The 13,707-nt window shown below is 37.5% G+C and overlaps 1 protein-coding gene across 1 annotated transcript; it reads left to right on the top strand.

Moving 5' to 3' along the window:
- The first annotated feature begins 477 nt into the window (after positions 1-477).
- On the top strand, positions 478-12,059 carry rem1 (RAS (RAD and GEM)-like GTP-binding 1). The gene is made up of 5 exons (XM_053484176.1): positions 478-903; positions 1,083-1,418; positions 7,536-7,618; positions 10,902-11,109; positions 11,199-12,059. Exons 2-5 carry the CDS (start codon positions 1,103-1,105, stop codon positions 11,474-11,476), a joined length of 885 nt encoding a protein of 294 aa, XP_053340151.1. The 5' UTR covers positions 478-903; positions 1,083-1,102; the 3' UTR covers positions 11,477-12,059.
- The last annotated feature ends 1,648 nt before the right edge of the window (positions 12,060-13,707 follow it).

The raw sequence follows: 13,707 nt of genomic DNA, 5'->3' as shown, positions 1-13,707 counted from the left end.
CAAGCTCATTCAGACATTACAGGCAATTTGGGAGTGCCAATTTAAGAAAAGTCTGATCTAAATGTTTTTGGACTGTAGGAGAAAACTGAAGTACCTGGAGGAAACCCAATAAGCATGGGGAGAACATGCAAACTCCATGCATGCAGAACCGAGGCGGAAATAGAACCAGAACTCTGTAGGCCATTGTATCACTGAAAATATATAATTTTATAATAATAATAATAATAATTATTATTATTATTATTATTATTATTAAGGAATCATTAACACTTATGCCTTGACCATTGTTTTCTCCTTTTGAATCATTTAGGAAACTTATGAAGGGAGCTGGAATAACTTCACAGCAACAGTGTGTTTAAGCAGGACTGGAAGAACGGCATCACTTTATTGGAGTAGGATGTTTGTCCATATGAGACTGGGACTGAATTATCTTGAGAGCTTCCGGACCTCAGTGAACTGATGAACTTTTGCTATGTAAACAGAAACAGGACTCGAGGAGAATGTAGGGGCATGTGCTCAAGTACAACACGTCCAGCGACTCAGTGATTAATATTCACTCTAAACACGTGTAAAAAGATACTTTGTGTTAAAATGCTAAAAATGTAGCATTTCAAGGCAGGCGCTTTCACCCCGCGTGCCGAGCGCGAGACGACAAAGCGGAGGAGAGCAGAGGGAGGGAGGGAAAGAAGAGGGAACAGCCCCTGATTCCGCTCGTGCATTTTTAACGGCGTTGTGGAACTTTGCGGCTTGTTGCCATGACATCTGGGCTATACCGTTACATCCGTCACCATCAGCACGCAGCAGCTCCGAGTAACTCCCCAGACTCGACAAAGTAGTTACAGTTAGTTCCAAACGCCAAAGTTCATCGTGTAGCTTCTCGTTTCTACCAGGCAAGACATTGCTGTAAGTACATACTGAAGTCTAGTGACTTCTCCTCTCTTCTTTTTCACTACCTGTAACTGCATGCTCTGTTTTCACATCAGTGCTTTGTTTTGTAGGGGTCAGTCATGTTTAAGGCAGAATATCCAGCTGAAATGAAAGTTTATCTTCAACTGACTTGTGCTTTCCTTTATTGGCTTAAGGTGTGCAAAAGTTTCTTGAAATGACCCTGAATACACAGAGAGGGGGTAAAGAGATGGTGAGGAGAAGGGCTAGTTCTCCAATCCCCTCCTCTCTGCATGGAGGGATACACAAACAATCTCAGCATCCTCTACTGGCCCAGTCCGCCTCCTACCAGGCCGGAGACGTGAAACTACGCCTGCAAGCTCACTGGTCCTCAGACTCAGAGGAGTCCGACAGCTCAGGCTATGAGTGTCTCTATCGGGTCATCCTACTGGGTGATCATGGAGTTGGCAAGTCCAGCCTCGCCGGCATTTTTGCCGGAATCCAAGAAAAAGATGCCCAAAACTGCATAGGTGGTGAGTCCATTTAAATTCTGAATAAAATTTAAAGTAGTGTTCGTAAAAACTAGGATTCGAAGAACCTTCACTCCTCAAAGTTTTTATATTTATTTGTTGGTTGCTGTTGTTATCAGACTACAGTGGTACCTCGGCAGACGAATTGAACCTGTTCTGGAGACGAGTTCCTAAGGTGAAATCTTGTATTGCAAAACCCATTTGCCCATAGTAAATATTGTAAATGCAGATACATCCGTTCTAGCCACCCAAACATATTACTAATTTTACCCATTTCCAAAACTATAATCATATTTATGCATATAAAAGTAATCAAAAGATTTAGAAAAGACATGTAAATAAAGTAAAATATGAGCAGTGGTGGCTCAAACGGTTATGGCTGTGGGTTACTGATCATGACGTTGTGGGTTTAAGCCCCAGCATTGCCAAGTTGCCACTGTTGAGCCCTTGATCAAGGCTCTAGAGCTGCTGTACCCTGGAAGACCCTGTGCTCTGACCCCAGTTTCCTAACTTGGATATGTGAAAAAAATCATTTTGCTGTAAGGTACATGTGACAAATAATTGAATACAGTATTATTATATTATTAAATAAACATTAAACCTCACTCATCCATAATTTATGGTTCCACTTTGCACTGGCTGCTTTAAAAGCGAAACTGAAGGTGGTTCCCTTTTCTTCGTGCTACTGCTCTTGCTAACATTCTTGGGACCCATGGTGCTATGTCTGCACTAAATAAAAAAATAAACTCACTTCACTTGGCTTTCCAATGACGCAAACAAGCTCCCAGACATGCATGCGACCTAGCCGGCGTTCAGTTTGGCTTGGTTCGTTCATATGCCGAAAATCCTGCTTATGCCGAGGCAAATTTCTTGCAAAATTTTAGTTTTTAAGGCGAAAATTTGTGAGGCCGGGTGTTTGTATGCCAAGGTACCACTGTATTTAACTTAATTTATTGGATACAAATCTTATTTCTGTTTTAACTGTTATTAATAAATACTCAGTTTATCACTCTCACTGTGTCCATAGGATTTTCTTTCACAACCTTACAGGGCATTATATGCTCTTTAGTAAACCCAGATTCTTTGTTATTCAGGGTTACGTCTTTGTGATTTCAAGTTAACATGAATTCTGTGAATGTGTGTTCCTGAAAAAAAAGGCTACATAAGTTTTCTCTTTAAAAGTTAAATGATTGCTTTAATGCTTTAATTTAACTGCTTTTGACCATCTGACTCATCCATAACATTAAACTCAGCCATAACATTAAACCACCTACTTAATATAGTTTAGGTCTCTATTGATTAATCAAAACATGTTATGGCATATGCTTCACTATATCGCTGAAGGTGTGCTATGTTATCTGCCTCTAAGACAAAAGCAGAAGATTGTTAAAGTCGTGTAAGTTGCTATGGTGAGCCACAATGGTTTGTAATTTTTATCCGGCATGTACCACCATCAGACTGACATCTGGGGAAGTTGGAGGCAAATCAACACTTTGAACTCATGTTCATGTTCCGTTTCGAACAATTTCTGCTGTGGGGCAGATCACATTTTAATGCTGAAAGAGGTAACTTCCATTAGGGAATACCATTGCTTACCATTGATTTCAAAGCAGAGCATTGCATAGATCATCACACTGCCTGCACTGCCTTGCCTTTTTGCCTTCTTCCCCAGGTAAGCAATGAACATGCACCTGGGGACTCAACACAAGGCCTGATATTATGAAAATTAAGCTCTGACTCAGTCATGCAGCTGTCACATTTTGGTTCTTCTCAAAGTAGCTTAGATGCTTATGCTTGCCCGTTTTTCCTTCTTCTAAAATATCAACTTTGACAGTTCACTTAGTGCCCAGTATATCTCACTACTTAAAAAGTGCCATCCTAATTAGTTTTAGATTTAATTTACATTTAGTGTTACTGTCTTCAGTTCATCTGTCAATGGTTTTAAGGTTATTGCTAATTGCTGTAAATTGACCATGAGTCTTGTATGGTGTAACTAATACACACCAAAATACCCAACATAAATTTAGTAATTGTGGTCTACATTTTTCATTGGTTGGTTGTCACCTCAGCTAGGGTGTGCCCTGCCTTGTGCCCAGTGTTCCCTGTGTTAGGAATGGTACGGTGGCCTAAATTTCAGGAAAAAAAGGAATGGTTTGATTAGAACTCAGGTGAGCTGGAGCGTGCATGTTGGAGTTGTGCATTCCCTCAGAATTAGTGTGGCTGTAAAATATGCAGCTGATGGTGGCATGTTGGTATTATGTGTTCTTAATATAGCTCCCACTCCAATGTCTGAAGGACCAATTGCTACAAAGAACTGTTTAGATGGGCCATAGTGGTTTAGAATGGGTGCATTAGCAAAAGCTTCTAATAGTTTGTCACATGACACACACACATACACACACATTGCTACCAATTTGGGAATGCCCATTAACCTAATTTGCATGTCTTTGGACTTTGGGAGGAAACTGGAATACCCGGAGAAAACCCACCAAGCATAGGAAGCACATGCAAACTCCATGCACACAGACTTGAGGCGGGAATCAAAACCTGAACCGTGGGGGTGCGGGGCCACAATGTCAACCACTATGCCACCATGCCGCTTACTTTGAGTCTAGCACTTAAATTGACATATGCAATCATGACATACTTTGATTAAAATGTGTAGGCTATTTGTTGGCACATCATATATTGAAAACTACAGCAGAGGGCAGTAAGTTCAGGACTCAGACACAGTCTCCATGGATACATCTGGGCTGAAACCTTTTTTTTTTGGTCAAACCTTTTTGTGAATAAATTTCATCTTAGGTAAAGGAGCAGATCAGTTGCATTCATAGGTGTAGAGTATAATAGTAAACTGGTATGTTTGGCTGCTGTCTTCCACTTCTCTCATAGACTACTCAGGTTTGTTGATGGTGAAGTGACTGGTTGCTTTACTTTCCAGGGAGCACACATGTCTGTGTTTTCTTCTGGCTCTCCCATTTTAGGTTTGCTTTTATATCTAGTCTTATTGGAGACCCGACATGCACTCTGCACAAAATATACATTGGCACTATAAATGCACAGAGAAGGTATGGCACTATGAGAAAAAGTCACCCAGACGCTAAATCAAAAATAAAATGTCATTTTTGGAAAGCAGTTAAATCTTTGTCAGACAAAGTGATACATGCTAAAAGATCTAAATGCAACACTATCTAAAGAAATTCAAGAACAAATGAAAAACAAAGTAATTGACATGTATCAGTCTGGAAAGGACTACCAAGACATTTCTAATGATTTAAGACTCCAGCAAACCACAGTGAGAGCCATTATTCACAAATGAAGAAAACTCAATGGTAATCCTTCCCAGGCTTATCAAACTTACTCCAAGAGCACAACGACAACTCATCCAGAACCTCAGAAAAGAACCCAGAACTAAATCTAAAGAACTGCATTTGATTATCCCTAAAACATTTGGGCAAACAATCTGTGGCCTGATGTGACAAAAGTTGAACTTTCTGGAAGGTGTGCGTCCTGTTGCATCATTGCCAGTTATCACAAACACTTGATTGCAGTTGTTGCCGCCAAGGGAGGCACAACCAGCTATGTTTAGGGGCAATATTTTTTTTTACATAGGACAAGACAGGACCATTTGTCCCTAGTACAGCATTTTCCCTTAATAAATTAATTTATCATTTAAAAACAGCATTTTGTATTTACTCTGGGATCACTCTGGGTGATCTTAATGATTTAAGAGTGACCGATATGTATGCAAAAAAAATTTAATCAGGAAGGGAAAATCATTTTTCATGGTACTGTACATTTGATCTGCATGGAACATTTGTTGAAGATTTGTTTTTCAAGTAAAATATTAGTTAGTTATTAGTTTTATATATATATATATATATATGAATGTGTGTGTTTGTGTAGGTATCACAACTAAGAAGTGATATAAAATACATATTCATTTAAATGAATAACTACATAGTCTTTCTTCACTCACTCACTTATTCTCTAAACCGCTTATCCTGTACAGGGTTGCGGGAAGCCTGGAGCCTATCCCAGTGGACTTGGGGCATTTGCCGGGGTTCAGTCAATTGCAGGCCACACAAGCACACACACTCACAATTTTGGCAATTTGGAAAAAACATTTTGCCTACTCTTATGTTGTTGGACTGTGGGAGGCAATCGGAGTACCCAGAGGAAACTTCCAAGCACAGGGAGAACATGCAAAATCCACACTTACAGACTGCAGGTGGAAATGAAATTTTTGAGCCTGGAGGTGTGAGGCCACAGTGCTAACTACTGCGCCACCGTGCCAACTCTTTATTATATGTAAAATCTTTTTCTCTTTTACTGTTATCTACTATACATTTTTTATTTTTATTATAACCATGTAGAGCATTGAAAACTTAAAGAAACCTTCAACCATTCAAACCATTGGAAACCTCTAGAGCTGAGGTCAATGCGTGATTTCTGTCTGCGGGTCATTTCAGTGGATGTAATGACATAAATCTACTTAACAAAAGCTGTTCTTTTCCCTGAAGAGGGAAGGCTCAGTTTGTATTGAGAGTAGAAGAAGGGGCGGCTAGGTTATTATAAGCTGAAAGGTCCCAGGAATTCTAGTGTACCTGTATAGGAATTTGTATTATTCTAAATTTGGCACCAAGATTTTTAAACTTATATGCTGTAAATGCATACCAAGGATAGTGTTCTTCTTGTCATCTCAGGGAGTTTTTCTTTTCCACTTTTGCCCCATAACTGATAGTTATATTTAAACGTTTACCCATAGCTAAATTCTTTTTATTTTAACTATTACTTCTTATTTCAAAGTTAGTTTGCGATGACGTACACTATTAAAAGCGCTATAGAATTTAAATTGAATTGAATTGGCCAGTTCAAGTGTAAAAATGATTCCTCATGCACCCATAACCTCTCTTTCACAATTTGAATTCTGAATATACCTGTGCCATCAGGGAAGAAAATCCTAATTGATGCTATAACCTGGTTACTCAATACATTTAAGTTAACAGCCGATTTGATTTTATTGCCACATAATGTTTCTGGGTTCTGATGCATTTCAGAAATTTTATCATGGTATAGGTACCGTGGTATACACAGTGGCAAGAAAAGGCATGTGAACCTTTTGAAATTCTGTTGTGGACTTGCTCTGGTGTTCTGAATCATTGTCCTGGTGCGTCACCCAATTTCTACAGACTTTCAGCTGACGTACAGACATTCTCACATTCTTTTGAAGAATTTTTTGATATGCTTGGGAATTAATTTTTTCCTCTGTAACTGCAAGCTGGCGTGCCCTAATGCACCAAAGCACACCCAAATCATGATGTTTCCTCCACCATTCTTCACGGTTGAGATCTTTTCAGGATCATATGCAGCACTCGTTTTACCAGCTGGCCTTTTCGTCCTAAAATAACAACTTACTATTGTTTTTGTTATGTAATCAGTTAAATCGATATGTGTTATTTTATAGTTTGGAAATCTTCAGTCTTGTTCTTGAATGTACAAAATGAGTCCAAACTGTGCCTAAACTTTTGACTGGTAGTCTATGTTTAAATAACATAATGGTAATATTTATATAGCGCCATATCTGCAGTCCCATTTAACCTGGTACTCCATAGTGTCCTATTGTGCCTACCATGGTAAAACTTTGGTATATTATAGCATGTACTGTAGTTTACCTTAGTAAACTATTATACTGTACATAACATAGTAAAATTTCATATGATTTTCCTCCATATGGAATGGATTCGAAGTGAAAGTCACAGACATGATCTGTTTCAGACAAATGCCAAAACCGTCTGTATGATCAGCCCAAACCACAGAGGGCTCAGTGATTTTTTTATTTTTTTTTCTTCATTCCCTCCTTATTTTTTCTACAAGCTGAAACAAAAAAGGCAAATTTCAAAGAAATCTGGGATTAACAAGAAATGGTTTGTGTTCAAATGCTTATTAATAAGGTCAACTGTTTGAGTAATGGTGCTCCAAAAATATAATAAGATTTGTGTAACAAAGTACTGTAGATTGATGGCTGTTTCGTAAATTATGACAATAGTAATCTAGTGTAAGATTATTTTAAAGATATAGGTATTAAGTTTGTCTTACGTTTTTGTCTTCTTTTTTCAGAGGATATGTATGAAAGAACAATGACAGTGGACGGAGAAGAAACCACTCTTTTAGTAATGGACACATGGGAAGCAGAAAAGCAGGTATAAAAACAAATAGGTACTGATTAAACTGTAATACACAACAGTGTGAGACGGCTTGGTACAAAACTTATAACCTTCAGTCTCTGAACCAGGCGGTCTTGAACCACTGTATCATTTTTACTGGTGTTTGGCACTTGAAGTCAAAACACAGCCTGTACCTTCTGTGCAGTGTACCTTTTTCAGAATCAATGAGATAAATGAAATATTCTTAGCTCTCATTAGCATCAGACACCTCTACAACATCTAACGATATGAAGTAATGACATGTTATGGAATGAATCACTCAAATTGTTTTGCCATACATGGAACTTAATTTAAAAAAATATTTGCAGTTCTGTATATTTGGATGTACAGTATCAAGCTTTTGCAAGCTTTCATTCAACAGCCAACACATTCCTATTAACTGCAACGCCTATGGTGTGTTGACCATGACTACTGAATGCTCCTGGCAAAACTGACCGAATTTGAAGATGAGAGAGCCAATGTCTAGCACTGAGTGAGCAGAGAACAAAAAACCCATGCAGGGTAGAGGACATCGATGGCTTTGGGACCTAATTAAACAGTTATTGATCTCAGCTTTCTGTGTCATCTCCCCCTGATGGTTGTGAGGCAGATAAGCTTTAGCATTGCTGAATGACTGATTTATAAGGATAAAACAAGATAAAATGTTAAGACAGTAATGGCTAGGACTGACACTTCTGTTTGGCATCTCCGAAGAAGGTATTGCTAAGATGTTCAGGATAAAATCCATAGACCTCTTATAATCACATGATCTAACTAGATCTAATTTATATAGTAATACTTTATACATATATATATATATATATATATATATATATATATATATTTATGTGTATGTAGAACAGAACAGGTGATCCCCGTGTAAAAGATCCAGTATTGTCCTAGAATGAGGGAAAAGAAATCCAAACTTGTGTCCAAACTTTTGATTGGTTTGTTTAAAGATACTTTGCTTTGTGTGAAACAGATCTTGTCTGTGACTTTTACTTCAAAATAATTCACAAGTAAAATCACTGTCCACTGGGCATAGGAACAAGAAAAGTTGAGAGCAGATTTCTGCTCTGATTTTAATATTTGCATTTCAACAAGGATTAAATGCAAGTTCTACATTTTCATGTCCCTGACACAGCATGCAAATGTACAGAATTAATACAAAATTTGAAGTAGCTGCTATGTATTTAAATTGCTCTGCACTAATCTACACAAATGAGTGTCCTAAGCCAGTGCAAATGCAATATTGCAATCAGTGTATAAAATGCAAATGTTATGTCCTAATCCGTACAACTAAATAATACATTTTACTATGTTATGTGCAATAGTTTACAATATTATGCACCACTGTATTTTGTTGAATGCTATGGAGGAATAAAATTCACCTTTGTATAGTGCCATAACAGGTAAAATAGCCCTGCAGTTATGGCACTATATAAATATTACTATTATGTTATTTAAACCTACAGTACCAGACAAGTTTAAGTACACCAATTAAAATTTGACCAAAATTTTTTCACCTTAAATTAGAATTGCCATTATGGAGGCTTCAAATAGCATAAGTAGCAGGCACATCTCAATTTCAGCTGTTCAAAGGAGATTAATGCATATTTTGGATTTCTTCAGCATTGTTCAACAGTCTTGATAAATAAAAATCGGAAAAGACCATGGAGTAAGGAGTTTTGTCCAAACATTTTTAGGTGTGGCTATTGTGTATGTGGACTTTGACTGAGACATTATTTCCCACGGTGCACCAGTGTCACATGGTTTTTGATTGAGATCACCTGTGGCTTGTTTAACCATATGTATAAATGGACTTTGGGTATGGTTTGTCTCGCACCTGGACTAATACTCTGGAGTTCCTGTTCTCATACTGGCTTATTGTTTGTTTTCTTTTCTTTGTGTTTACTGTATATTATTAAAGTCTTTACTTTTGCAATTATGCCTCGCCTGCATTTCCTAAACTTTGAACTTTCAATTTAATTTATATAGTTCTTTTAATAGAGGACATCATAACATAGCATCTTTCCAGGAACAAAAAGTCTGCTCCGAGACTTTTGAAAAATGTAGCTAAAAAAAAAGAAATCATAACTATCTGTTTATCCCTGTTGAGCAAACCACGGACAATGGTGTTCAGAAAACTCCCCGAGATGATAAGAGGAAACAACCCGAGGGGAATTCAAAAACCGAAAGATAGTACAACCATAAAATAATTCCTTCTATATAATATAACAGAATATGTGTTTTGGTTAATATAGTCCACTATCGGGTATAAAACTGTTCATGGGAATTTTTGTAATAAACATAATACACAACTGCAGTCACAAGCCATCACAGAAAAACTGCCTGCGTCTTTAGGGTCATCAAGTGGAACCATCTTCTGTTACCGCACTCAATTCCAAACAGACCAAACTTTTGGCTAATGGTGTGTATACATGATGTGAAAAAGTGGTTTGTTTTTTTGTTTTTTTACTTCCTTAGTTTTTTTTTATATGTCACACTTGACATGAATTAGATCATTTAATATTATACAAAAATAAGCCAAGTAAATACAAAGTGCAGTTTTTAAATGATGATTTAATAAGGGAAAAAAGCTGTCCAAACCTGCCTGGCCCTATGTGACAAAGTAATTGGCCCCAAACTTAATAATTGTTTGACTAACAATAACAGCAATTAAGCATGTGCGATAACCGGCAATGAGGTTTTCACATCACTGAGGAGCAATGTTCGCCCACTCTTCTTTGCAGAATTTTTTTAATTCAGCCACATTGAAATGTTTTTGAGCATGAATGGTCTGTTTAAGGTCATGCCACAGGATTTAAGTCCACTTCAAAATCTTTTTTTTTTAGCAATTCAGAGGTGTACTTGCTGTCTTGTCCCTTTTTGTTTTAAGTCTCACACTGTTTGAACGTTTGCATATATGCACTTTTTGTAGTCCTGTGTTGGAGTCCATTTTAGTTACTTGTAGCCTTGTGTAGTTCTTTGTTGTTTTGTGTAGCACCATGGTCCGGGGAGAACAGTAATTTATTTTACTAGGTTAAAATGACAGTAAAAGCCACTTGATTCAATCATTAATTTCCACCACCATCATGTTGTTACAATTTAAACAAAAAAACTAGAAACATTTTTATCTGCTAAAAAAGTTTTGCGTTACCTGGCAGGATACTATTTTTGACCATTTTTTAGCAGATAAAAATGTTTCTAGTTTTACTATAGTAGACTTTTTTCCTGGCACACTAAAACTTTTATTTTTAATGAAGTCTGCAATTTGCAGGAAGAGGACCAGAAGTGGGTGCAGGACTACTGCATGCAGGTTGGGAATGCGTACGTCATAGTTTACTCCATCACCGAGCGCAGTAGCTTTGAAAGTGCATCAGAGCTACGCATTCAGCTGCGACGAATCCGTCAAGCTGAGAACATTCCCATCATTCTTGTTGGCAACAAAAGTGACCTGGTGCGCTGTCGTGAGGTAGCAGTGGAAGGTGAGAGCATGAAATTTTGTTTCCTTATTTATAGGGTACATAAATTATTACACAATTACATTAGCAAATGCAATTGTTTTGTTTGTTAGAGGGACGGGCATGCGCTGTCGTTTTTGACTGCAAATTCATTGAGACATCAGCATCGTTGAACCACAATGTCCAAGAGCTGTTTGAAGGCATTGTGAGGCAGATCCGTCTGCGACGGGACAGCAAAGAGACCAGTGAGCACCGCCATTCCATTTACAAGCGCAAGGAAAGCATCACCAAAAAGGCCCGCCGCTTCCTCGACAGACTGGCGGCCAAGAACAGCAAAAAAATGGCCTTGAAAGTTCGTTCCAAATCCTGCCATGATCTAGCTGTTTTATGAACTCTTCTCTTAACTTTTGATAGCTTTGAAAACCACCAGGTATCAAGTTTTTATGTGTGATATTTTGTCATTATTTATTATTTATTTAGCTTTAAGGTTTGAAGAGAATGGATGACATTTTTGAGAATCTTTTTAAAAATATGTTAGGATGAGAAGCCATAAAGCAGTTGTGCTGGATCGAACAATTGTCTCAAACTTTAGTAGACTTTCCCTTTGTTGGACTTCTTCCTGTTTGCCTTAGATTTAGTAGACGTCTACATACCAAAAAAAAATTAAAAGACACAAGGAAGTAACAAAACATTAATTTTTTTTTAAAGGGTAATTAAAGAAACTGTACTCATCAAGATATAATATTTTATCTGGGATTGAAATGACGCTTTCCCATCTGGGAACAAGTTGACATGAAACTATACCAGCAAAATGTTTCCATTTTAATTGATTAAACATCTGTAGCTTAAGGTATACTAAAGCTCTATTTATACTATCTAATATTGAAAAAAAAAAAAGTTTATTGTCTTCAGGATCATGGTATTAATGATCATTTATTATAGAAAAGCATCATAAAAAAAGCTACTACAGGTAATTGTACATGTGAAAGTGGTGTGTTTGATGGAAAGGATTGCACTATATATTCTCTTTCACTGAACTATAAAAGCTGACTAGATCAAAAACATGGAAATGGCTACAGGGCTGTTAAGAGGGTAAGCATGTTGATCTATTAATATTCTGACAATAATTTTTGCAAACATGCCTTTTGGCATGTGTGTATATTTTAGGTTATGCAAATATGCCCAGTCTTAAACAGCACTACGAAGTATGCTAATTCATGTCAACCCAATGAAATGAGTGAGAGTTTCCCTCTTTGGGTAAATGAAAATGTTTTTCAAGCACCCCTATTATTGGCATTGCACTTTTCTTTTTTTAAATACAAAAACTTTGGAAATTACGATGGATCGTACAGATGGAGGGGTTTGAGCATGAAGCAATCCCTCCTCCCCCGGGAACAGCTTGTTTCTACTTTTCTAAGTAATCGGACAGATGGTTTTCCCAAAATTCCTGTTTTTCTGACCTTGACTAGACAGCTGTATCACCCTCGGTTCACTCAGCTGGGTTTTCTATGTGTAATTTATGAGTATTTGTTTGGGACCTGCATGAAGCCCCTTTGCTCCTGCGACCCAAGCTCCCACATCTTTAATAAACTAAACACAGTGCATTAAATGGCTACTATTTTGGAAAAAATCATGTTGATCCCAAAAAAATCTACCCTGTCAAAAACCTACCTCAGTTTGTCTTTTGCAAACTTCTGGAGTTATATTTTGCGAATATTTGCTTGGGACCTCACAAAAAAAAAAATTTCATAAGAATGCATTGACTGCTCACTGTAATTTTTTTTTTCCTAAATTGTTTCAAAAAAATTCACTCATCTCCTATACTGTATATTCTGTATACAGGCTTGCAGAGGATTAGAGCCTATCCCAGGAGACTTGGGGCATGAGGCAGGGTACACATTGGACAATTTGGGAACGCTTAATCTGCATGTCTTTAAGCTGTGGGAGGAAACCAGAGTACCTGGAGGACACCCACCAAGCAAGGGGAGAACATGCAAAGTTCAGGCACACAGAACTGTGGCAGAAATCAATCCCTCGACCCTGGAAGTGCGAGGCCACAGTGCTAACCACTACACCACTGTGCCATTGTCAGAAACAAGATCATTTTAAAACTGTGAACACTTTTTTTAGGAGTGCACACATGAAGCAAAATTAGCCAATTCTCTAAAACATATAATCAAATATCAAACAATAATCAAAGCTGTACTACTTATGGGTTTTAAGACATCCCTCTCAGAAGCAGCACAGTCATCATCCCATTAAAGAAAATGAAAGAAATAAATGTTACATTCTCTGTATACAGAAATGGATATGCTAAATGACCCTCAGGCTATATAAGTGCATACAGTGTGTGTGTGTGTATATATATATATATATTGGAACTAAGAACATGGGCTTTGCTAGAGTCATTTTACTGGTGAATGAGAGTACACTCTCAAATTTGAGTTTTAACAGGCTCTCTATGTGGTTTATAACTCTATATATGGTTTAATTTATATAAAGGATTTTTATCCACAAAAGCAAACTAAAATGCAAGCTGAGGCACAGGGTGTTACACCATGGTGCAAATGTACCACCAAAAACAAGAACAAGGATTGATGCATAACACCACTTTGGGATTAA

The sequence above is a fragment of the Clarias gariepinus genome, chromosome 23 (genome assembly GCF_024256425.1).
Source record: "Clarias gariepinus isolate MV-2021 ecotype Netherlands chromosome 23, CGAR_prim_01v2, whole genome shotgun sequence".
Taxonomy (NCBI): domain Eukaryota; kingdom Metazoa; phylum Chordata; class Actinopteri; order Siluriformes; family Clariidae; genus Clarias; species Clarias gariepinus.
Note: the sequence above shows the minus strand (reverse complement) of the source record. Positions and strands in the feature narration are given on the sequence as shown.

Bases quoted from the DNA above. Each gene is read 5' to 3' on its own strand.
- rem1 (XM_053484176.1), top strand. From the start codon at position 1,103: ATGACCCTGAATACACAGAGAGGGGGTAAAGAGATGGTGAGGAGAAGG. The intron at 1,419-7,535 runs GTGAGTCCATTT...TTCTTTTTTCAG, and splicing joins TGCCCAAAACTGCATAGGTG to AGGATATGTATGAAAGAACA. The intron at 11,110-11,198 runs GTGAGAGCATGA...TTTGTTTGTTAG, and splicing joins TCGTGAGGTAGCAGTGGAAG to AGGGACGGGCATGCGCTGTC.